The sequence below is a fragment of the Haliotis rufescens genome, unplaced genomic scaffold, assembly GCF_023055435.1.
Source record: "Haliotis rufescens isolate VD_foot unplaced genomic scaffold, xgHalRufe1.0.p SCAF_14, whole genome shotgun sequence".
Lineage (NCBI taxonomy): Eukaryota > Metazoa > Mollusca > Gastropoda > Lepetellida > Haliotidae > Haliotis > Haliotis rufescens.
The window spans coordinates 1077376-1101133 of NW_025963824.1; the positions used below are offsets into that span (position 1 = coordinate 1077376).

A 23758-nucleotide genomic window follows, 5' to 3' on the forward strand; every position below is an offset into this window, starting at 1 on the left:
TGGTCACATGGCCTATAGTACAGTTTTTCGTAATAATAAGTGGTCATGTGAGAGCTCGTAATTTGAAAACATGTTTCATATACAGAGCAACAGATTTAAGGAGATGTACAGTTCTTGTATTTAGCTAATTGACCATTGAATGAGTGTTGTTAAAGCTATGAAAAGGTAATTTTATTCACAGAGTAACTTGGGCATATGAACCTAATATGATACTCATCTTCAACAAAATCTAAATGACAGTAGACCCGGGAAGATTCCGGGGTAGGATCGGTCTTCAGCAACCCATACTGCCGTAAAAGGCGACTGACGGGATCGGGTGGTCAGGCTCGCTCACTTGGTTGATGCATGTCATCTATCCCAATTGCGTGGATTGATGCTCATGATGTCAATCACTGGATTGTCTGATCCAGACTCGATGATTTACAGACCGCTGTCATATAGCTGGAATATTGCTGATTGCGGCGTAAAACAACAAACCAACCAACCAACTAAATGACAATATGTATATAAAGTATTAAAGTTACCTACATTTTCACATTTATGGAGCTGAACTGAATTCATTAAGGCTTTAAAATGTGACTTGTGGTGTTGAAAATTCAATTTGTAAGGTAAAGTCTAACAATACCTAATATGATGTACATAATCAATACTATTGACATTCACTTGTGTGATATATATAGTCCTACATTGTCTGAAAATTACTTCATTATTTGCACCAACATTTTTCAAAGGTTGAATCATTTCAATCAAACATATGTCATTTGTAGTCAAAGAGACCGTTTTTAACAGCGATGGGCTCACAATATTTCAGTTATTTGAGGCTTATCCCACTGAAAACATTCATACAAGGCTAACCTTACATTTGTAATGGCTTCTGGCTTTCAACTGAGTGTGAAAATCTCCCCACGACCCAAAAAGTGTATGGAGTGTAACTTGTGACACACGCATGTCATATTAAAATGTGAATCTCTCATGTGTCAAAGAAATTGCTTCTTTTCATTAGTTATTTATGCATATGGTAAGCTTTGAAATGAAAGATAAAGGTGACATGCTGTCATTTTGTTTGGTGGTATTACCATATTTAGTCAAACAATTGATTGGCAAACCAAAACCACAATATTTTAACTTTGCCAATGACTTGTAATAGTCTCAAACCACAGCAGTTTATTATTTCTAACTCTGTGTACTGTAGTTACCCCTGAGCACAATGTACCGCTCCACTGATGCTCTTACAATGTGTATGTACCTTGTGGTAACAGGTTGTAAACCTGTTCAGTGAAATCTAGAGGAAACCCAAAATCTTTCTCTTGAGTGTCTGAATAAACATGTGTGTATATATGAAACATTAGTTGAGTACTGTGTATATTCTTCAAATGGAATCTTCATGAATCTTCAACTTCACACTAAACTGTCTTAATGGTAGCTAAATCATATTGGACATGTGTATGATTTACAATTCAAATTGCTTATTCATTGCAAATATAGATCAAGGCACAGAATATGCATGATGTATGCACAATATAATAATTTGTATTAATATAACATTTGATGTTGACATGAGCATGTGAAACAAATTGATATTTGGAAAATATGTGAACTTATTTGGATATTTTTTTTCTTAAGTGATACAGAGTTTACTACACCCAAGCATAAAATGATACTTTAGTTATAAAGACTGACGAACAGTCACCATTTGTCACAATAAGTTTCCAAAATGTTGATTTGACGCTTGAGACCAATTACCGAATAAGAGAAAAGACCATCATCAACAAAAAGTCCAAGGAATATTTCTATTAGATCTGGATATAACTGTATGACATTTTTAGATTTTGAGTTAATTTCAGGAATAAGACAACCTGATTGTGCTTAATACACAAACACAAACTCCCAATGGGAATCAAACATACTGTTATTACCATTGGTACATACCGGTACACAAGCTTGGACTCATAAATGCCTTAATGATGTATCCAAGGGAAAAAACATGATTTACAATGTAGAAGCAATGTATGGTCTTAGATGTTTGGTATAGAACAGTTCAAGTTTTGGAATTAATGAGTACTGACAGAAATCTTTATCAACACTGACCTTTTCTACAAACATGTCACAGAATGTGTAAACAACAAAATAGCAAAATTGACGCTTTGCTAAGTACATCTGTCCCTGTACCTGGCAGTAGTAGTGACTACTGGGATTTAAACAGATCTGATTGTTTACATTGTAATGAAGATATGGAAAATGTTTACCAGGTTTAATGTGATCATTTCTTCCAGCATATGGACATTTCACCTCAACCAAGATATCAGCATCAATAATGGCATCTGGCGTAGCACCCAGATAGGGTTCAGAACAGGAAACAAATAGACCTGCCTTTTTTGTTTTGATATTGTACATGGATTCAAATTTTGAAAGTGCTCTTTTTTCATACTGCTTTCCATGAATTACAGGCTTACATGATAATTTTTTTGTGGACACAATTGATTTACATAACTTCTCCTTATTTCTTCGGTTGGTCATTTTGGTCACTTCACCAAACCTTGAGGCTGTGAGGCGCCACTTTCTTTCTGTGTGCCACACTGGGCTCCGGGACTGGTCTTGCGTTGCTGCCTCAATATCTTTCGCAGATTCCTCAGTTACCTGTAAAGAAAAACAAAAGTCAAGACATAAAAGAGATGTCCCAAACAATATTTTTTCACATAGTTTGTTTTACATGACAGTAATCTGAAAAATGCCTAATATACAAGTCTATATTTCTTTTACAAGGGAACTAATCTGCTTGATCATGATTAGGCATTTTCAAACTTAGTTAATTGCATTTTACAAATTACTCACAACCCCAAACATTCAGATGTTGCTGTTTCCTCACAAGCTATGATTTTAACTGTGTATTACAAAGATCAAATCTGAAAGACTTTAGGTTTTAAAGATTTTTTACATGTATTATACAACAGAATTTCCAGTGTTGTGTACCTTCAGTGCCATGTCAACCATGTACTCTGTAAATGGCTGTTTAAGGTAGTGATGGTCCTCAGCAGCTGTCTGGACATCAGCTTTTGGGTGAACATATCTAAGGGCGATATTATGAGATGACTTTGAGCAGTAGTTTGTCATCATGTTGCGCACATGATCATTGTAGCCACTCATGTGTCTGTATTTTTGTGGCCTTGGATCGTCCAGCATATGCTGTGACCATTTTCTTTTTGACGGCAGTTCTGCAGCTGTTACGGGTGATCCTGAATACAATATTTTGATACTACATTGCCATAATAATCCTGTTCAAAACAACACTTATACAAATATTTAATAACTTTTTCCACTCCAATATCCAACACATAATATTTAGTCATATACAGTTTCTCTTTTATATACAAAATCATAAACCATCATAACGTGTCTAAGGCATTTATAAGTGATGCACATAAGGAAGAGAATATATGGATGTCAACTTCTATATAATGAGGAAACACCCTTAACCTCATAATATAGAAGTTGACATCCATACATTCTCTTCCTCATCATAACATTGTAGTTGAGGCCTGGGTATGATATTTCCTTGGCTGTAATATGACCTACCTTTGTACGATTTTTTGGGCTTGTGGAACAACTGCAAGTTTTCGGTACAGCTCTTTCCAACTTGCACACTGCCAGTTGAGATGAAATGCTCCAACATCAACAGCACCGCAGCGATGTGCTTACAGGTTGAATGTGGTCCTTTCCCTGCAGGACACTCGCAGTGGGAGTTGACTGGCTCCCCGGTCTTCTCTACCTTCACCTTGTAATTGTATGTGACCTAGGATAGAGTGAGTGAGTATGTATGGTTATGCACCACTTTTAGCAATATTCCAGCTCTTTCACAGCTAGAGAAACCAGAAATGGGCTTCACACATTGAACCCTTTTAGGGAATTGAACCTGGCCTTCAGCAAGATGAGTAAACACTTGGACCACTAGGCTACCCACATTAACCCAAGCATAGAAGTCATGCATATAATGTGATGTATGTGCAATTTAATTTCCCATTAATAAATTCACTTTCAATCAGTTTTATGTCAAGAATGTATTTCGGATTAGCTTCATCTTTGAGTACAAATTTCATTATAATTTAAAAAGGTTTTATTTTTTATTTTTATTTTATGGTGTGTAAATATTTTACCTTGTTTTTCATAGATGCACTGACGATGCCACTTAAGTATACATCAGTAGATGCACGTATGTGAACACTGCATGCCAGCACCCTGTCCCCCTCAAACATCAGATAACCTTTCTCTATGGCCTTGATATCATGTGCAGCTTGGTTGTCTCCTGCCATACGGTAGATGAAGTAACCTTCAATGGTTTCTTTGGAAATGGGAGGCAGCAGTTGACGATGGGAAGGCATCAGCTGTTGAAATCCTGACACTGGCCATGATGTATCTTCTGGTCGTGGGATGGAGACAGATGGCCCAACAAAATCATCATTTCTGTCATAAGATTCAAGTCTGAAATGAAAATTAAATACATTTTAACTTGTGCAACTACTATTTCAGATTTGCATAATATTATAGGAAAATAATTCATATCATTATCACTATGACTAATATATCTCATAAATGACATGCATCATGAATAAGCAATGAAACCTGTATGATTAAACTGTGTTTGATAATCTCATGCCTATATAGCCAGAAGACAAATTATTACACATTTCCTGTTTTATAAAATACCTGGATAAATATATGGTAATTGTTAATGTGACATAGAGTCGCCAAGTTTCAATAATCATTTCATGGACAGAGAAATGTCAGTAAGCACTGCACTGTACACCTATCATAAGTCATTCAGAATTTTGGTGCCCATATCATGACGAAAAGGAAGAGTAAAATATAACACTATAATTTGAAAAACGTCTATATTTTGTGAATACAACAGGTTTCAAAGTTGTATGAACCTTCTGTGTTTTACTGCCGACTTACAAGCATTATGGGAAAATCCTCCGCCCGAAACCACCATCCTAAAGTAATATGTCTGTCCAATGCATTGACGCTCAGTACTTTTAATTATTTTTAAAAAAAATGTTGGCGGATAAGGGCGGAAGTCGCACCGAATTTTGTTGAGAACTACGTGTCAAAACACTGCTGATCATATTCATAAAAAGCCCCGCTAAACTACAAAAGCAATCGGGTGTTCGAAAACAGGTGACGTCTCATGAGTGCGGTGAATGTTAACAGACGACGCAATGGAGACTGCGCCTTTTATCGAGGATTTATATAATCTGAGACCGGGAGCCACAGTTAGTACTTTGGTTATGGGTGACTATACAGTAGGTCATGGTTTAATGGAAGGCAACAACTGAAATATATTGATAGTTGATTTTGTCAGTCACAGTAGGCCTGACAGTGACAGAGATGGCACTTATTTGACAGGCAAGAAAAGGGCCTAGTAGAAATTGCGGTGCATATCGCAGATTATGAATGTAAGCATACTTGATAACTAAAAAAATGGGTTACATACCTCTCGATCAGTTCAAGTTTCCTTCCAGCTGTCGAAGCTTTTCGTTGAAAGAGCGCACATTTGAGTTTTGGCACGGACCATAGCAGGTACTGGCTGGCCATGTTCACATAAACTTGGCTACGGCTCTACTTGAAATTCGCGCTAAATGATTCGCAGCGCATTCTAATGGCGGAACCGTCACAGAGTATGACCACTAGTACACGCACGCCCCTGGCGGATTAGTACGGCGGTACTCCCCATTCAGCATTCCGAGCGATGCGGCAGTACATTCATCACAGATCAGCTTACTATCTGAGGCACTACAAGATGTTTGATAGGGTGTTTGGTTGTGTAAAGAAGGGAATAAACATGTGGCTCTATAAAGTGATAAGACTGAAATGCCGATTGCCCGTGTGACATGCGCCAAATTGTTTTCGCATTTAACGTCCGTTCTAACTTAGTCATAAAATAATGAGAATCATGCACATTTTCTCTCATATATTCTACATTTCCTTGCAATTCCTCGAAAGCAATGCAAAAATACATTTGTTCTTGATAATATTTTCCGGATTCGAAGAACAAAGCTGCAGGCCTTGAGTGTAAAAATAATATGGCTGACACATTTGGCCGTTCTGTGATGCAGGACAACGTTTTAAAAATATGAGCGAAAAAACACATCCGACACTTGACTGAACAGATTTAGAATCATCTCATATAGTCTTCAGTCCCAGTTGTAAATAATTGTTATTAGTTCAGAGATGAAACTTACAAGCATATATTATGCAATATACTGATTAAAATAGAACAAGCTTTTCAGTTGAAACGAGGTATGAATGTTTACATCCAGACGTTTGTTATCCCCGGTGACAGGCTAAACAAACGTCTGGGTGTAAACATTGTGTGAAGCAAGCACCTGATTCCTTCAAAATGTATTCTGTTGTACATCAATCTTAAAATATTTACAATGTTTGTTTCATTTAATTTCCTAACAAAATTCTGAAGTACAAGCGGAAAACTTACCCACCGTTTACGTCCTAACACGAGTGACACGTCCCACTGCCAGTCAAGAAACGCAAGAAACGCCTTGACTGGCGAAGGGGCGAGCTATGACGTCAGTGTGACGTGTCTGGTTAGGAGCATGGCATAGTTTGGCGCTCAGCTGCTTGTGCCGATCACTCTAAGATAATACAGTGTGGAGTGATACTAGATCTACAAGTCTTACTACAGTCTCACCTTATTTCGTCTCAGATTGCATGTTGAGGTAAAAAATTAAGCCTACTTCATTGGTTAAAGAAATCTACCTCATCACCGTCCGTAAAATATGACTTTATTTTTATTCTAAGATGCTTCCCTAAAAGATCAAAGGCACCGACAATACTTTATCCTGCGACAAAGCATTGTTTCCGCGTATAGATCCGGAGTAGAATAAGGTCTCGAGCAACCCATGCTTGGCGTAAGAGGCGACTATGCTTGTCGTAAGAAGCGAGGTCGGATGGTCAGGCTCGGTTACTTGGTTGATGCATGTCATCGATCCCAATTGCGTGGATCGATGTTCATGATATTAATCACTGGATTGTCTGGTCCAGACTCGATTATTTACAGACTGCCGTTATTTAGCTGGAATATTGCTGAGTGCGGCGTTAAACAACAAACCAACAAAACCAACCATGCGACAACAGTCACAAAATTGTTCGATTCGGGCTTGGTGCCCTAAGAAATTAAGTAGGCTATGTCTTCAGCATGGATCGATGCTCATGACATCAATCACTGTAACGACTCGATCTATTGACTGTAACGACTCGATCTATTGACTGTAACGACTCGATCTATTGACTGTAACGACTCGATCTATTGACTGTAACGACTCGATCTATTAACTGTAACGACTCGATCTATTGACTGTAACGACTCGATCTATTGACTGTAACGACTCGATCTATTGACTGTAACGACTCGATCTATTGACTGTAACGACTCCATCTATTGACTGTAACGACTCGATCTATTGACTGTAACGACTCGATCTATTGACTGCAAGCCTGCACTTCTCACTTTACCATGGGAACATATTTTTAAACTGGTCGAGCCCGACTTGCCTGGCCCTTGCCCTGCATGAGACATCATTTTGGCTTGTTAAGAACCATCAGACCATGAACTCATGTTTGTGTTTTGATCGGAAAATTACCAAGAACTACTGACCAGTTCCTCAACCTTATCACAAGCAAACATAGCATCGAAGCTATCGCGACGGTAGCCACCATTTTGAATGTTGTATTTGTAAAACATGTCGGCCGCTGACATAGTGATGAAGTGTCGCCTTGTCGCTGTTGCATTTCGTATTGCTTATTTCAAAATCTTTACTGAACATGAAATTTGATTGTAGATGAATGCGCCCAGGTATTTAACTCAGTCACAACAACAACACATGTGCATACTTAAGTCCGTTAAGTAGGAACTAAATCTGTGGGTTAAAGAGTCGTTGGTTATCTGATATACTAGTAATTTATCGATAAAGGATCGTCAAAAAGAATATCCTGAATGACTATTATTTCGCGCCCCTTGTAACAGTATTTCGGTTATACCACGGTGTGTCAGCTTGATGTGGGAGGAAAATACGAAATATTGTATAGTGCTGGGATTCGAACCTACGATTATTGATTTCTTGCACGCCCAGGGGACGCAACTCTTCACTGCGAATTGTGCCGCCTAAAACGACTGGGTCAACCGTGTCTGTCTGTCTGTCTGTCCCTTTGTATAAATAAGATAACTATATTTACGTGACTAAATGTTACTCAACTGGACTCTCCTGAAAGTGTCAATCTTATTCTGCTTTGTATATGCGCGACGGAACGGTCGCTATACCTGCTACATACCAATTATCCGAATATTTATCTATATAAACAGGGCGTTAAAAAAATCCTTGACAATGCGGTTCTGACAATTCAATCAGGAAGACGAGTTTTTTCAAAATGGAACTCAGAAAGGTGACAATGTTTCATCATGTGTGGTTATTTCGGCGTCTGTCATATAACAACTATAACTCCTGTATCCATGATCAGAATCTATATTTCTACAGGGCGTTAGAAACCTATCGACAGTGCGGTCCTGCAAACATTATCTTCCGAGTTATCAGGCAAACAATTGGTTTGAAACGGGACTCAGAACGGTGGAAAGTTTGCTCTCCAAATCCTTATCCTAAATCTGAATTCACATTTATTTAAATAATTGGAATGACTATGTGAATGCGGTTAGGGGATTGTGGGTTGAAGAACTCGTGGGTACCAATGAAGTGTAAGACGATGGAGGCGATGATTCGGAGACATCGATGTTGAAAATGATGAGCCTGATGTAAAGTGGTCTGTCGGTTTACACGGGTGGCCCGGTCTTCTATAGGGCGCGATTGTGGGTTCGAATCCCGGTTCGTCCCGATTATGTTTCTAGGTTTGTCAGTACCATACCCGTGCTCGTGGGTTTCACCGAAGTGGTAAACGTCTGAGACCTGCATCACCTCGGGCTTAGCTCCCCATTAAGCTGACACGTCGTGATATAACTGGAATAATGTTTAAAGCGGCGTTTAAACCAACTCACCCAACACATGTGCGGCGGAAGGATTTTTGCTGATCAATTTCCGTCTATGACTTGTTACAGATTCTTGTTACTTCGCGTGTCCCGCTGTGATATTGCTGGAATAATGCTAAAAGCATACTCACTCACTCACTCACTCACTCACTCCGCGTGTCATACAAAGATACCTTTCACAGATATGTCGGGTACCTTTATCGCACTAAGGACGTATAAATAATCAATTGATAATATGTTTATTTATGCTTCAAAATAATTTTCTACTTTAATGTTTCGACAAGGGGGGTTCCACCGCCACTGAACCCTCTGTGCTATCTGTGTAAGAAAATACGGATCTGCAGACAGCGTTCGGCTTCGACCGAAAGAAAGAACTGCGCATGCGTAGAACGTGTTTCATTCGACAACTTCCCTACAAATATAAAAAACTACTGACATCTACCCCTATGTCTGTTTACCTGAGTTAAATTAATTATTCGTACTCGGGCGCTTTTAAAGCTGAATGTATTTGGTGATAAATGTCACCGTTTAGCAAAATGTCTATATTAATGGTAAACCAAATCAACGCCATATGAAAATGGCAGACAACATTCCATGCAACTAGGCCTAATGTATTTAGCACGAAAACAAAAGTATTGTGTCTATATCATAAGTCTCAACGGGTTAACTGCCATTTCAAGGATCCACCTCTATTTTACTTTGTGTTTTTCCACATTTACACGAACGAACGATCGAGCCGATCGAGGTAAGGCCAACTAGGCCAAGTGATGAAACTAGACTCGTGACTGCAAATATATAAATTGTCAATGCAAGAGTGAGTGAGTGAGTGAGTATGGTTTTACGCCGCTTTTAGCAATATTCCAGCAATATCACGGCGGGGGACACCACCGGCGGGGGGATCAAACCCAGGTCGTCGGCGTGACGAGCGAACGCTTTAACCACTAGGCTACCCGACCGCCCCCTCAATGCAAGAGAATAACAAATCTAGATTATCCGCCGAAACAGATTCCATTTTGGATAGAGGGCAAATAGCGGTAATGATTATGTGAATGACCACTGAAAATCAGTGATGACACCAGGTGTTCGCGAAAAGGATAAGCATGTCCTGACCTACGGGTAGCGCCCTCACTGTATGGTGGCATATGCTCTTACTGCAATAACATTTTCTCCCTTGAACAGTTTGTTTTTTCAACTGTATGTAATAGTTTTCTGAAAAATCTATGGGATGTGTGGGTCATTGAAATAATGCCTTATGGGTAATTAAGTAGAAAATACATCCATTTCTATTTCTTTAAACAATTGCCAATAACATGTCATATTTGGTCTTGTAGATTTTGTAAGTTTTCGACTTTTGTAAGCTGTTTAACCCCGAATGCATGACATTTGTAAGAAAGTTTACCGCAATAATGAGCGTGAGACAGTGAGATCATCGTCCTGTAGAAACATTTTGACATGCATGTATACACTTTCCCTTGGAAATAGCTTGAGTTAATAGTAATAGGACATGCCTTAATCCTTTAATAGGGCGCGCCTTCACGAAAAGGACAGATTGTGAATGAATGAAAAATGAAGCAAAACGATTCAGTTTGGTACGTCGTGTGCCATTGTTACAGGCGGACATACAGTATAGTTTATTAACGATATGTAAAGCACGTGCATGGCAGGTCAGTTATGCGACAGATGTAACACATTTGAGTTAATAGTGAGTCACTGACTGAGAGAATTCAATCTAAGGCCGCATATAAGCCATGCAACGAAGAGAGGAGTTTGTCAACCTCTGAGTGCACCTAGCCTTAACTGCCAGTCTTTCCGCCTCACATGCACGAAGTCAATCACATTCCTGTAAATTATTAGGTAACCCCCAATATTCTTTTTGCTCTATCACTGGGCATTGGACGTGTCATGACATGATGCGCACGCAAATCGAGTGGGTGAAGAGCGAGATGCTCAAGATGATTGATACTAGATGTAAGTATAATTGTCAGCGATAAGATTCAGTGAGGAGATTTCAGTTATTTTAGGAACTTAGCGTTACTTTTAGAACTAAACAAAAGATGGACAGACGTATTTCATTTCGCGAATAATACGTGCTGGGGTACTTGTGAAACATATGACAAGGGACTGATAGAAAAGTTCTCTCCTTAAAGGTTGTTCATACATGGCTTTAACCACGAGGTGTTAATGAAGCACAGTGCTGGTGTATCATGTCTACTGTACAGTGTGAGAAGGGTTAATGACACTTCCCGCTGCCATTAGAAACACAGGGCTGGTGTATCATGTCTACTGTACAGTGTTAGAAGTGTTAATGACACTTCCCGTTGCCATTAGAAGCATAGGGCTGGTGTATCATGTCTACTGTACAGTGTCAGAAGGGTTAATGACACTTCCCGTTGCCATTAGAAGCATAGGGCTGATGTATCATGTCTACTGTACAGTGTTAGAAGTGTTAATGACACTTCCCGCCGTCATTAGAAGCATAGGGCTGATGTATCATGTCTACTGTACAGTGTTAGAAGTGTTAATGACACTCCCCGCCGTCATTAGCAGCATAGGGCTGGTGTATCATGTCTACTGTACAGTGTAAGAAGTGTTAATGACACTTCCCGCCGCCATTAGAAGCATAGGGCTGGTTTATCATGTCTACTGTACAGTGTAAGAAGTGTTAATGACGCTTCTCGCCGCCATTAGAAACACAGGGTTGGTGTATCATGTCTACTGTACAGTGTCAGAAGTGTTAATGACGCTTCTCGCCGCCATTAGAAACACAGGGTTGGTGTATCATGTCTACTGTACAGTGTCAGAAGTGTTAATGACACTTCCCGCCGCCATTAGAAACACAGGGTTGGTGTATCATGTCTACTGTACAGTGTTACAAGTGTTAATGACGCTTCTCGCCGCCATTAGAAACACAGGGTTGGTGTATCATGTCTACTGTACAGTGTCAGAAGTGTTAATGACACTTCCCGCCGCCATTAGAAACACAGGACTGGTGTATCATGTCTACTGTACAGTGTTACAAGTGTTAATGACGCTTCTCGCCGCCATTAGAAACACAGGGTTGGTGTATCATGTCTACTGTACAGTGTCAGAAGTGTTAATGACACTTCCCGCCGCCATTAGAAACACAGGACTGGTGTATCATGTCTACTGTACAGTGTTAGAAGTGTTAATGACACTTCCCGCCGTCATTAGAAGCATAGGGCTGATGTATCATGTCTACTGTACAGTGTTAGAAGTGTTAATGACACTCCCCGCCGTCATTAGCAGCATAGGGCTGGTGTATCATGTCTACTGTACAGTGTAAGAAGTGTTAATGACACTTCCCGCCGCCATTAGAAGCATAGGGCTGGTTTATCATGTCTACTGTACAGTGTAAGAAGTGTTAATGACGCTTCTCGCCGCCATTAGAAACACAGGGTTGGTGTATCATGTCTACTGTACAGTGTCAGAAGTGTTAATGACGCTTCTCGCCGCCATTAGAAACACAGGGTTGGTGTATCATGTCTACTGTACAGTGTCAGAAGTGTTAATGACACTTCCCGCCGCCATTAGAAACACAGGGTTGGTGTATCATGTCTACTGTACAGTGTTACAAGTGTTAATGACGCTTCTCGCCGCCATTAGAAACACAGGGTTGGTGTATCATGTCTACTGTACAGTGTCAGAAGTGTTAATGACACTTCCCGCCGCCATTAGAAACACAGGACTGGTGTATCATGTCTACTGTACAGTGTTACAAGTGTTAATGACGCTTCTCGCCGCCATTAGAAACACAGGGTTGGTGTATCATGTCTACTGTACAGTGTCAGAAGTGTTAATGACACTTCCCGCCGCCATTAGAAACACAGGACTGGTGTATCATGTCTACTGTACAGTGTTAGAAGTGTTAATGACACTTCCCGCTGCCATTAAAAGCACGGGGCTGGTGTATCACATCTACTGTACAGTGTAAGAAGTGTTGATGACGCTTTCTGTGGCCACTAGAAACTCAGGGCTGGTGTATCATGTCTACTGTACAGTGTTAGAAGTGTTGATGACGCTTTCTGTGGCCACTAGAAACACAGGGCTGGTGTATCATGTCTACTGTACAGTGTTAGAAGTGTTGATGACGCTTTCTGTGGCCACTAGAAAGACAGGGTTGGTGTATCATGTCTACTGTACAGTGTTAGAAGTGTTAATGACACTTCCCGCCATCATTAGAAGCACGGTGCTGGTGTATCATGTTTACTGTACAGTGTTAGAAGTGTTGATGACGCTTTCTCTGGCCACTAGAAACACAGGGCTAGTGTATCATGTCTACTGTACAGTGTAAGAAGTGTTGATGACGCTTTCTTTGGCTACTAGAAACACAGGGCTGGTGTATCATGTCTACTGTACAGTGTAAGAAGTGTTAATGACTCTTATCGCCACCATTAGAAACACAGGGCTGGTGTATCATGTCTACTGTACAGTGTTAGAAGTGTTGATGACGCTTTCTGTGGCCACTAGAAACACAGGGTTGGTGTATCATGTCTACTGTACAGTGTTAGAAGTGTTAATGACACTTCCTGACTTCACTAAAAACAAAGGGCTGGTGTATCATGTCTACTGTACAGTGTTAGAAGTGTTAATGACACTTCCCGCCGCCATTAGAAGCACGGGGCTGGTGTATCATGTCTACTGTACAGTGTAAGAAGTGTTAATGACATTTCCCGCCACCATTAGAAACACAGGGCTGGTGTATCATGTCTACTGTACAGTGTTAGAAGTGTTAATGACGCTTCCTGACTTCACTAAAAACAAAGGGCTGGTGTATCATGTCTACTGTACAGTGTAAGAAGTGTTAATGACATTTCCCGCCACCATTAGAAACACAGGGCTGGTGTATCATGTCTACTGTACAGTGTTAGAAGTGTTAATGACGCTTCCTGACTTCACTAAAAACAAAGGGCTGGTGTATCATGTCTACTGTACAGTGTAAGAAGTGTTAATGACTCTTATCGCCACCATTAGAAACACAGCGCTGGTGTATGATGTCTACTGTACAGTGTTAGAAGTGTTAATGACGCTTATCGTCACCATTAGAAAGACAGGGCTGGTGTATCATGTCTACTGTACAGTGTAAGAAGTGTTAATGACGCTTCCTGACTTCACTAAAAACAAAGGGCTGGTGTATCATGTCTACTGTACAGTGTAAGAAGTGTTAATGACTCTTATCGCCACCATTAGAAACACAGGGCTGGTGTATGATGTCTACTGTACAGTGTTAGAAGTGTTAATGACGCTTATCGTCACCATTAGAAAGACAGGGCTGGTGTATCATGTCTACTGTACAGTGTAAGAAGTGTTAATGACGCTTCCTGACTTCACTAAAAACACAGGGCTGGTGTATGATGTCTACTGTACAGTGTTAGAAGTGTTAATGACGCTTATCGTCACCATTAGAAAGACAGGGCTGGTGTATCATGTCTACTGTACAGTGTAAGAAGTGTTAATGACGCTTCCTGACTTCACTAAAAACAAAGGGCTGGTGTATCATGTCTACTGTGCAGTGTTAGAAGTGTTAATGACTCTTATCGCCACCATTAGAAACAAAGGGCTGGTGTATCATGTCTACTGTACAGTGTAAGAAGTGTTAATGACATTTCCCGCCACCATTAGAAACACAGGGCTGCTGTATCATGTCTACTGTACAGTGTAAGAAGTGTTAATGACTCTTATCGTCACCATTAGAAACACAGGGCTGGTGTATGATGTCTACTGTACAGTGTTAGAAGTGTTAATGACGCTTATCGTCACCATTAGAAAGACAGGGCTGCTGTATCATGTCTACTGTACAGTGTAAGAAGTGTTAATGACGCTTCCTGACTTCACTAAAAACAAAGGGCTGGTGTATCATGTCTACTGTACAGTGTTAGAAGTGTTAATGACTCTTATCGCCACCATTAGAAACAAAGGGCTGGTGTATCATGTCTACTGTACAGTGTAAGAAGTGTTAATGACATTTCCCGCCACCATTAGAAACACAGGACTGGTGTATCATGTCTACTGTACAGTGTAAGAATTCTTAATGACACTTCCCGCAGCCATTGCCAACACAGGACTGGTGTATCATGTCTACTGTACAGTGTTAGAAGTGTTAATGACGCTTCCCGCCACTATTAGAAACACGGGGCTGGTGTATCATGTCTACTGTACAGTGTTACAAGTGTTAATGGCACTCCCCGCCACCATTAGAAACACAGGACTGGTGTATCATGTCTACTGTACAGTGTTAGAATTCTTAATGACACTTCCCGCAGCCATTGCCAACACAGGACTGGTGTATCATGTCTACTGTACAGTGTTAGAAGTGTTAATAACACTTCCCGCTGCCATTAGAAACACAGGGCTGGTGTATCATGTCTACTGTACAGTGTAAGAAGTGTTAATGACACTTCCCGCCGCCATTAAAAACACTGGGCTGGTGTATCATGTCTACTGTACAGTGTAAGAAGTGTTAAAGACACTTCCCGCCGCCATTAGAAGCACGGGGCTGGTGTATCATGTCTACTGTACAGTGTTAGAAGTGTTAATGACTCTTCCCGTCGCCATTAGAAACACTTCTAACACTGTACAGTAGACATGATACACCAGCCCCGTGTTTCTAATGGCGTCAGGAAGCGTCATTAACACTTCTAACACTGTACAGTAGACATGATACACCAGCCCCGTGTTTCTAATGGCGTCAGGAAGCGTCATTAACACATCTAACACTGTACAGTAGACATGATACACCAGCCCCGTGTTTCTAATGGCGTCAGGAAGCGTCATTAACACATCTAACACTGTACAGTAGACATGATACACCAGCCCCGTGTTTCTAATGGCGTCAGGAAGCGTCATTAACACTTCTAACACTGTACAGTAGACATGATACACCAGCCCCGTGTTTCTAATGGCGTCAGGAAGCGTCATTAACACATCTAACACTGTACAGTAGACATGATACACCAGCCCCGTGTTTCTAATGGCGTCAGGAAGCGTCATTAACACATCTAACACTGTACAGTAGACATGATACACCAGCCCCGTGTTTCTAATGGCGTCAGGAAGCGTCATTAACACTTCTAACACTGTACAGTAGACATGATACACCAGCCCCGTGTTTCTAATGGCGTCAGGAAGCGTCATTAACACATCTAACACTGTACAGTAGACATGATACACCAGCCCCGTGTTTCTAATGGCGTCAGGAAGCGTGATTAACACTTCTAACACTGTACAGTAGACATGATACACCAGCCCCGTGTTTCTAATGGCGTCAGGAAGCATCATTAACACATCTAACACTGTACAGTAGACATGATACACCAGCCCCGTGTTTCTAATGGCGTCAGGAAGCGTCATTAACACATCTAACACTGTACAGTAGACATGATACACCAGCCCCGTGTTTCTAATGGCGTCAGGAAGCGTCATTAACACATCTAACACTGTACAGTAGACATGATACACCAGCCCCGTGTTTCTAATGGCGTCAGGAAGCGTCATTAACACTTCTAACACTGTACAGTAGACATGATACACCAGCCCCGTGTTTCTAATGGCGTCAGGAAGCGTCATTAACACATCTAACACTGTACAGTAGACATGATACACCAGCCCCGTGTTTCTAATGGCGTCAGGAAGCGTCATTAACACATCTAACACTGTACAGTAGACATGATACACCAGCCCCGTGTTTCTAATGGCGTCAGGAAGCGTCATTAACACATCTAACACTGTACAGTAGACATGATACACCAGCCCCGTGTTTCTAATGGCGTCAGGAAGCGTCATTAACACTTCTAACACTGTACAGTAGACATGATACACCAGCCCCGTGTTTCTAATGGCGTCAGGAAGCGTCATTAACACATCTAACACTGTACAGTAGACATGATACACCAGCCCCGTGTTTCTAATGGCGTCAGGAAGCGTCATTAACACATCTAACACTGTACAGTAGACATGATACACCAGTCCTGTGTTTCTAATGGCGTCAGGAAGCGTCATTAACACATCTAACACTGTACAGTAGACATGATACACCAGCCCCGTGTTTCTAATGGCGTCAGGAAGCGTCATTAACACATCTAACACTGTACAGTAGACATGATACACCAGCCCTGTGTTTCTAATGGCGTCAGGAAGCGTCATTAACACTTCTAACACTGTACAGTAGACATGATACACCAGCCCCGTGTTTCTAATGGCGTCAGGAAGCGTCATTAACACTTCTAACACTGTACAGTAGACATGATACACCAGCCCCGTGTTTCTAGTGGCGTCAGGAAGCGTCATTAACACATCTAACACTGTACAGTAGACATGATACACCATCCCCGTGTTTCTAGTGGCGTCAGGAAGCGTCATTAACACATCTAACACTGTACAGTAGACATGATACACCAGCCCCGTGTTTCTAATGGCGTCAGGAAGCGTCATTAACACATCTAACACTGTACAGTAGACATGATACACCAGTAGTGTCATGTTGTGGGCCGCCTTCTCATTTCATCACAGAACCAATCTGTACGTCATCAACGGGAATTTGAATGCTGTTCTCTACAGGGATGAGATTCTGAGACCAATGATGATCCCTTGTCTTCATCGAATAGGCACACAGACGGTTTTCCAGGATGACAATGCTAGACCTCATCGTGCACGCGTAGTCCCTGACTTTCTGGGACAAAACAATGTTACTTGCATGGAATGGCCAGCATATTATCCTGATATGGCACCCATTGAGCACGTAAGGGATCTGTTAACGAGACGTGTTAGAGAGAGCCACCCTCCACCTCAAGATCTGCGCCAGCTTGCTCAATGGCTGAGTGGCCTGCTATCCCACAGAACACACTACAGACATTAGTGACATCCATGAGGCGTCGTTGTGTTGCATGTGTGGCTGCTAGGGGCGGACACACTCGTCACTGACTTTTCTCTCATGGCCTGGATTTCCACGTTATGAAATGTAGTGGGTTGTTCATGATTCTTTCGGGGGCACGGGTGGCCCAGTCGTCTAAGGCTGTGCAGATTTGCGTCCCTTGGGCACGCCAGAAACCTATGTTTGTGTGTTCGAATCCCGGTTCGCCCCGATTATGTTTCTAGGTTTGTCAGCACCATACCCGTGCTCGTGGGTTTCACCGAAGCGGTAAACGTCTGAGACCTGCATCACTTCGGGCTTTCCTCCAACATTAAGCTGACACGCCGTGATGTAACTGGAATACTGTTAAAAGCAGCGTTAAATCCAACTCTGACACTGACACTCACGTTATGAAATGTAATGGATTGTTCATGATTCTTTCTTACTGTATACTCGGTCATTATTGAATTTACTACTCAGTCTTCTGTTCCTTTTTCTATTTTAAGTGCAAACATATCAGTGTTCCCTAACTGCTTTTGAGTAGTATAGTTAGCCTAGTAGAACGCTCCTGTATATTTTCACCCAGTGTAAATGTCGTATTACTAAAAACTTATTTAAGAGACGTGCACCTTTTCTAGTTTTTATCGGAGTCATGCGCTCTTTTCTATATTGTAATGAATATTGGTGGGAGTATTCATACCGACGTTAACCTATGTACCTGGGTATTGGGTATCCCGTCTTTTGATATTATGATCAGAAGGACGATCAGCTTTGAAAACAAGACTGCCAGAGACAGATGCTAAACGGCTTCAAAACCAAACCCTAACGCATCAACACACACGAAACCTTGCACACAAGCATTCCTCCGTGCACGTGAGCTGGTAAGCTCTCTACGCTTGCTGCACTGCAATATTTATGATCAGAGTAGGAATGCGTCCTCTGCAATGTTATGAGGTGAGGTGAAATTGTGTTTAACGCCGCGTCCAAGATTATTGCACTTACATAGCGACGTGTGTGTGTGTGTGTGTGTGTGTGTGTGCGCGTGTGTGTGTCTGCTTGTAATAGTCCGGACTGATGCCGAGTTATAGTGCTAGCTCACTGAGATACCAAGAATACCCCACTCAGACACAGTATACTGACTGTGAGCCGACCAGTCCTTGTTTTAACCCCTTAATGCCGAGCACCAGACAGGGAAACAACAAGTACCATCTTTAAACGTCTTTTAGTATGACGCGGCCGGGGATCGAGCCCCGGACCTTCCGCTCTCCGGGCGGACGTTCTACCACTAGACCACGGAGGCGGTCTACAATGTAATGAACGCCTGAGAGTTATTGTCATTCCGGAAACTGGCGGAAGTCAGTCGTGGGTAGACAATATGTTCAATATGTTCTGCAGAAAAGTCAAGGATTGACCCCGCACAGGCCGCCCTAGGTCAAGATCAAAAGTTCATCGGGCTGGAAACTAGACTTTAATAAATTGACTTGTGGACGATCATGCCTCGGGAAGATGATGCTATCCGAACGTGCTACCTTTGTTTGCAACATTGACGCGATGACATCTTTCCAACGAATGAATAATGACTTTCTTTCGCATGAAACAGTATGACAACATATATGTGTGTGTGCGCGCGGGCGCGCGTGCGTGCGTGTGTGTGTGTGTGTTAATACGTAGTTATAAACAATATGTAGGATATAATATTTGTTTTAGTACAGCATGTATAGTGTAAACATTAGTTCAGTGTAGGTTATAATTGTGTGATTTGAGTGTATGAATGTAGTTAAAGTCATTAGTATAAGTACAGTAATGATTATACCTACATGATCATGTGTGTTTGTAATTAAGAGTATATCACAGCACAGGTAATGCTAGTATGGCTCAGATAAGGGCATATTTATGTAGGTTTATCTATGCTATTCCATTTGAGATTATGTTTAGAATAAAATGATATGGCACTATTACTGTGTATATAATTGTATGATATGTATACTAAACTATGTAAGTGGCGTGTATTTGATCACTTACAGCAGGATCTGCAGTGACAAGCAGTAACAGTAGATTATGCCTACTGTCACCTGAGTGCCACACATTCGGTAGACATATTAAACATTCTAGTCCTAGTATAAGCTACATGCCTGTATTTGTGAACTGCATGTTTATATGTATACTATACATCGTGTACATATGAGTGCATTGGTGCAGTTTCAGTAATATGTAGCACAGAGATGAGTATTATGAATCATGTGATATCTGTCATAACTTTATGTGATGTATGTATGTATGCATATATATATATATATTGTTTGAAATTCATGTTTGAAGACATACACTAATGCTTTTTTCAAAGGAAATAAGATATTTCATGCATCTTTCGCGTGGAATGTTTAGAGAGAAATCTCTGCTAAAAGTCTCACCTCCTGCAGCACCAGGAAACGAAGGGGGCGATGTGCTGAATGACACCTGCGACAACGACGATGTAGTCAGCGACCTGTCCGTAACATCGACCTCTTTAATATCTTCTCTCTTCACACAGCTTGTATTCAGTGTCACCATGTCCTCTGTAAGACCAGTTATTACTTGATTTGAAGCATGTAGGTCATCAATGGTCTGATTTTGTTGAATGTTTAAACTCTGAATGTCAGTTTTTAACTTTTGCTGCATTTCCTGCAATTCCTTCCTGTATGACTGTTCATCATGGGTGTGCGCTTCTATCTCTTCTCTCTTCACACAGCTTGTATTCAGTGTCACCATGTCCTCTGTAAGACCAGTGATTACTTGATTTGAATCATGTAGGTCATCAATGGTCTGATTTTGTTGAATGTTTAAACTCTGAATGTCAGTTTTTAACTTTTGCTGCATTTCCTGCAATTCCTTCCTGTATGACTGTTCATCATGGGTGTGCGCTTCTATATCTTCTCTCTTCACACAGCTTGTATTTAGTATCACCATGTCCTCTGTAAGACCAGTGATTACTTGATTTGAATCATGTAGGTCATCAATGGTCTGATTTTGTTGAATGTTTAAACTCTGAATGTCAGTTTTTAACTTTTGCTGCATTTCCTGCAATCCCTTCCTGTATGACTGTTCATCATGGGTGTGCGCTTCTATCTCTTCTCTCTTCACACAGCTTGTATTCAGTGTAATTAAATCTTCCTGAAGAACACTGTTCACCATGTTTGCATCACGAAGACCAGCTTTCGTCTCATTCAGCTGCAGCTGTAAACTGTGGATGTCTGTGTTCACCTCGCTACGAAGCTTAAACATACTTTCTTTGTAACTGTCTCTTTCCCTTTCTACACGTCTGAACTGTTGTGTTACTGTCCGAAGTTGTGTTTTTGTGTAATGAACACTGACTCTCAGTCTATTAACTACACCAAGAATACGTCCTCTCATAATATTCCTAATGTTATACTCTTTCAGGATGCCGGTAATCGCTTGCTCCACTAGAGGCTTTATCAGGGCAGGAATGAATGTGTCAGTCAGTTGATTTTTCAGTGATGACTCCCACCTCCTAAAGTGGCCTTTCATATCAGTCTTAATATTAACAACTCTTCCTTTCCATGCTTGGATACTTGCGGTCAGGACTCTCACTTGTCCAGTCAAGTCGGTCAAATTGGTGTCAGCATGTGCGTCTCTGACACCACACAAGAACACAAGACTGATGAATACAACTCTTGTTAGTTCCATCATGCAGAGATATTTGCAGCTCGTCGCAGTTACGAGAAGACTGACTTGATGCTGGATCAACATGGAGCTTAGTCCGAAGTGTTTGACAAAAAGCCAACTCAGGAATTCCTGTGCGTACATGTGGCACCACAGACACAAATAAGGCAGGTACCTTCATCAGGGTATTGTGTTACAAACCAAGTATGTTGCCACAATAGCCTCGTGTTGAGAGTATTATTACTTTTGAAGTAACTTGAAAAATATTAGATTTCTTGTTCACTTTAACTAATCTCGATCCAACCCCTTAACATTAATAATGTGCGTAAATTACTTCTCTTTGTCTAACGCTGTGGAACTTACTTATTACCCATCACCGACACCAAGGTCTATATGTCCAATGTACAACATATACCTTTGATCACCCGTAGCAGACAACCAGGTCTATATGTCCAATGTACAACATATACCTTTGATCACCCGTAGCAGACACCCAGGTCTCTATGCCACATGCAGTCTCACATATACCTTACTCCTCCAATCCCCCACCCCCAAAAATCCCCCTCCCTGTTTCACCATGGCTAACAATCATTCTGTTTCTAAACGAAGACATTTGGATACAAGTTCGTTTGATAAGGCTAATACATATGTTGATTCCTTGTGATCGAAGTTACAGATCATGAACCAATCAAATTGGTATATCCAGATCTGTTCATGGCCATTGTGGGGAGGTTAAAATGTGACACGTTTGCGCAGTGGAGCTCTTCAGGTGAAATGTGCCGGGACAAAAATCAAGTTTAGTCTGTCAAACGTTTTACCAGAAAGGATAATAAATCTACTACTGTTCAAACGAACACATATTTATTCACTTGCCCGTTGACCGGTTCCCAATTCAATTAAAGCTGGTTATGTCAACATCGGAGTGAAGATGTATGTCCCCTGTACACTCCGATGATTTAAATGTGAAAAAAGTGGACATGGTTTCAAAAACCTGCACACATCCCATGGTTTGTCATCGTTATGGTGACAACAATAAAAGTGCAGATTGTCCTCAAGATTTGACATGTTCAAACTGTGATGGGCAACACATGGCCACTTCCAAGTTCTGCCCTCTTTATCAAACAGAAATCAAAGTTCTTAAACTAAACAAGAACGAAACATCAGCTTTGCCGTCGCCAGGCAGCTTACTTTTATTCTAAATTCTTCTTCTGCTGTAGCCAAATCTGCCACAACTTCCTTATCTGTTCTGTGTCGGACTGAGTTGACATGGGTCAAGTCTGATCAACCTGTTGTAGCTTCGTCTGTCACGCTGACAATCAATCCGAATCGACATATTCTCCCTTTCAGGCTGATACTGAGACAATTCATGTCGAACCAGCAAATGCAGAACAAAACTTATCAAAAAAGAAAGAAAAAGGTGAAATAAAAATTAAATGTCCATCAAACACCCGATGCCCTCTCATCCTCGGAGATTATGTCTCCTCAACCGCTCTGGTGCTCATGTTCAAATGAGAGATTACCATTTGAGCCGTCAAGGCTCAAGCATCAAATATAATACAATGGAACTGTAGAGTACTTAGGAATAAATATAATGACTTACAATTCTTCATTCAAAATTTCAAACCAGGTGCAGTATGTTTTCAAGAAACATACTATAAAGACACTGATATTATCAACTAATTATCAACTCCTGAAGCATTTACCAGACCCATTTTTAGAATCCCTTTTCGTTATTTTTGATGACATATGGACTTCAGGTAAGTTTCTTTCCTAATGATGTCAAAGCTACCAAAAAAAGAAAAAAGAAAAAGGTGAAACAAAAATAAGACCTTTCTGCCACACATTTATTACTAAAATAAATAAATAAAAATAAATGCCTGAAGCCACTTGCTCCATTGAAAGTCGTTTGGGATTCAAAGCGGGGAGGAGATCAGAAAACACTCCCCCAACTGTAGAGCGCTCTAAACTGGATTACATCTCAATCGTATATGGTGGAGGTTGTAAACGTGAGTTTAAAGAAAACTAGATTCTATGCATCATCAGAGACTGAGGCTCTGCATTTGAGCCTTAAGAGCTTCACTGAGACAAAGTCAGTATGTGGAGGCTGTTTGTGCTTTTAATCCTCTTTATACAGAATGCTGTAATAAAAAGGTCATGTCTTACTCTACACATCAATAGTCGACTGC

At 40.9% G+C, this 23758-nt stretch overlaps 3 protein-coding genes across 5 annotated transcripts in view; 1 reads left to right on the plus strand and 2 right to left on the minus strand.

Annotated features, from left to right (window-relative positions):
* Positions 1–22079, minus strand: part of LOC125379317 (protein HOS4-like) — a 28419-nt gene extending 6340 nt beyond the window's left edge. Inside the window, exons 1-2 of one of the 2 annotated variants that reach the window (XM_048395607.1) lie at positions 21044–22079; positions 20324–20845 (exon numbers count right to left, since the gene is read on the minus strand). In XM_048395607.1, coding sequence (XP_048251564.1) covers positions 20324–20845; positions 21044–21716 — 1195 coding nt within the window. In that variant the 5' untranslated portion in view covers positions 21717–22079. Of the gene's footprint in view, positions 1–20323 lie in introns of both variants that reach the window. The other variant, XM_048395606.1, reaches the window with a different exon arrangement.
* LOC124128861 overlaps positions 1–23758 on the plus strand; it is a 303995-nt gene that overhangs the window by 204175 nt on the left and 76062 nt on the right. The window lies entirely within an intron of this gene.
* LOC124113005 lies at positions 515–5736 on the minus strand. Its single transcript, XM_048395608.1, has 5 exons — positions 5489–5736; positions 4152–4476; positions 3574–3790; positions 2971–3233; positions 515–2637 (listed from the first exon to the last, which is right to left on the minus strand). The coding sequence occupies exons 1-5, from the start codon at positions 5587–5589 to the stop codon at positions 1990–1992; spliced, it is 1554 nt and encodes a 517-aa protein (XP_048251565.1). The 5' UTR covers positions 5590–5736; the 3' UTR covers positions 515–1989.

Excerpts from the sequence above, each read along its gene's own strand:
- LOC124113005 (XM_048395608.1), bottom strand. The coding sequence starts at position 5,589 with ATGGCCAGCCAGTACCTGCTATGGTCCGTGCCAAAACTCAAATGTGCG. Across the intron at positions 4,477-5,488 it reads AAACTTGAACTGATCGAGAG|ACTTGAATCTTATGACAGAA; the intron begins GTATGTAACCCA and ends TTTTCATTTCAG. Across the intron at positions 3,791-4,151 it reads GTGCATCTATGAAAAACAAG|GTCACATACAATTACAAGGT; the intron begins GTAAAATATTTA and ends ACTCTATCCTAG.